Raw genomic sequence first — 2,043 nt, forward strand, 5'->3', positions numbered from 1 at the left:
CCTGGGGAAGTCACTCAAACTCTCAGTGTCTTTAGAATGTCAAACTATATTTGGTGCATAACAGTTGGCCATTTTTATTGAGATGAAGAGAAAGAGAGGGGAGTAGAAAAGAGACAGAGACAAAAAAAGACAGAAGCAGAAACAGAGATAAAGGAAGGAGAGGGAACAAAAATGAGGATAGGAGGGAAAGGAAGAAAAATAGTAGAAGAAAAAAAGAAAATAGAATGTTGTAAATAAGTTAATTAGAAAAAAATAGAGGATATTATTATCAGGACTTGTTCCAAAATAGAATACAAGTTAAAAAAATAAGTGCAACAAATACTACTTTGAAACACAGCTTCCCTCAGACACGAGCAATGTCATATCCTCTCCACTACACCATGATACTCCTCAATATATTAGCAAAATATATAAGGAAACATTTTCTAAAACTTTGAGTTGTCAAACAATGAAATGTCTTCTTTCTGTTATAGTGCACTACTCATCACTTGAGATATTCATTAGAAATGTGTTTGGGCAGCTGATGGTAGTTAGGTAAGAGCTTGGACCAGATGTCATCTCAGGTCCAACTCTAAGATTCTGTGATTCTATAGGTAACATTTCCACATCAAATATCTGTTTCCTCCCATCTAAAGAAGCAGGAAGAAGGAACATGAACCAGACCAACCAGACCTGGGTTACAGAATTTCTCCTTTTGGGGCTCTCTGATGACCCTCAGACTCAGGTGCTGCTCTTTGTATTGTTCCTGGGGGTCTACCTGGCTACTGTGGTTGGGAGCTTTCTCCTCATCTACCTGGTTCTGACTGACTCACAACTTCATACACCCATGTACTTTTTTCTGTGCAACTTGTCTGTGGCTGACCTCTGCTTCTCTACCAACATTGTTCCCCAAGCCATGGTCCACATGCTGACCAGGAAGAAGGTCATTTCCTTCATGGGCTGTGCCATTCAACTTTTTCTTTTCCTCATTTTTGGAGCTACTCAGTGTGCCTTGTTAGCTGTGATGTCTTATGACCGGTATTTGGCAATCTGTGACCCCATGCACTACCCTATCATCATGACAAGAAAGATGTATGGCCTCTTGGCCTTGGGGTGCTGGGCCAGTGGTCTTCTAATATCCTTGGTGGACACTACATTCACACTACGACTCCCCTTCCAAGGAGACAACAAGATTGCTCATTTCTTTTGTGAGGCCCCTGCCCTCCTGGCTGTGGCATCTGCAGACACTCAGAACTCACAAATGGCCATTTTCCTCATGGGAGTGGTGATTCTTCTTGCACCTGTGTCCCTTATCTTGGCATCCTATAGCTCTATTATTGTGACTGTGGTCAGGATGAAGACAACCTCTGGGAGACTCAAGGCATTTTCTACCTGTGGCTCCCACCTCCTTGTAGTGATCCTTTTTTATGGAACAGCAATAATTTCCTACATGACCCCCAAGTCCTCCAAAGAGCAGGCCAAACTGGTTTCTGTGTTCTATGCAGTGATAAACCCTATGCTTAACCCTATCATCTATAGCCTGAGGAACAAGGATGTAAAGAGGGCATTCAGGAATGCAACCAACAGGGGGAAATCCTGTAGACCCTGAACCTAACAATATAATTGCATTTGGCCAAAGCTTTTATTTCCAACATTGATTGTATGGCCCTCTGGCAGGAAATGGTAATTTCTCTATGATTGGTGGTAAAGAATGCATGAATACATCATCCTTTTACTATATGTGCCTATATAATATTTATTGTACATTCTTACAAAGCCTCAATTATGGAGAGAAGTTTGACAAGATGTATTGATCTCTCCAGAGATTTGGGTGACATTTCTTTAATATGGAGAACCCAGAACTGAATATTGTTAATATAGTTTTCATAGAGCCTAGAAATTCTGCACTAGACTTTGGAGAACAGGCTCATATCTGCCATAAGCATTTATGCAATGAAAGAAAAGCAATCAGACCTTAAGGAACCTCGTTGAGAGATACTTAAAAAGTCATCTCACCTTTTAAATATATGTATCAACTTGTTATTTTATTATTGTAATGAACCA

General features: G+C 40.4%; 1 protein-coding gene across 1 annotated transcript; it reads left to right on the forward strand.

Annotated features, from left to right (window-relative positions):
• Positions 1-652: 652 nt before the first annotated feature.
• On the forward strand, positions 653-1,588 carry LOC118842240 (olfactory receptor 2D2-like). The gene has a single exon (XM_036749837.1). The coding sequence runs from the start codon at positions 653-655 to the stop codon at positions 1,586-1,588; it is 936 nt and encodes a 311-aa protein (XP_036605732.1).
• The last annotated feature ends 455 nt before the right edge of the window (positions 1,589-2,043 follow it).

This window comes from Trichosurus vulpecula, chromosome 3 (genome assembly GCF_011100635.1).
Source record: "Trichosurus vulpecula isolate mTriVul1 chromosome 3, mTriVul1.pri, whole genome shotgun sequence".
In the NCBI taxonomy this organism is placed as follows: Eukaryota; Metazoa; Chordata; class Mammalia; order Diprotodontia; family Phalangeridae; genus Trichosurus; species Trichosurus vulpecula.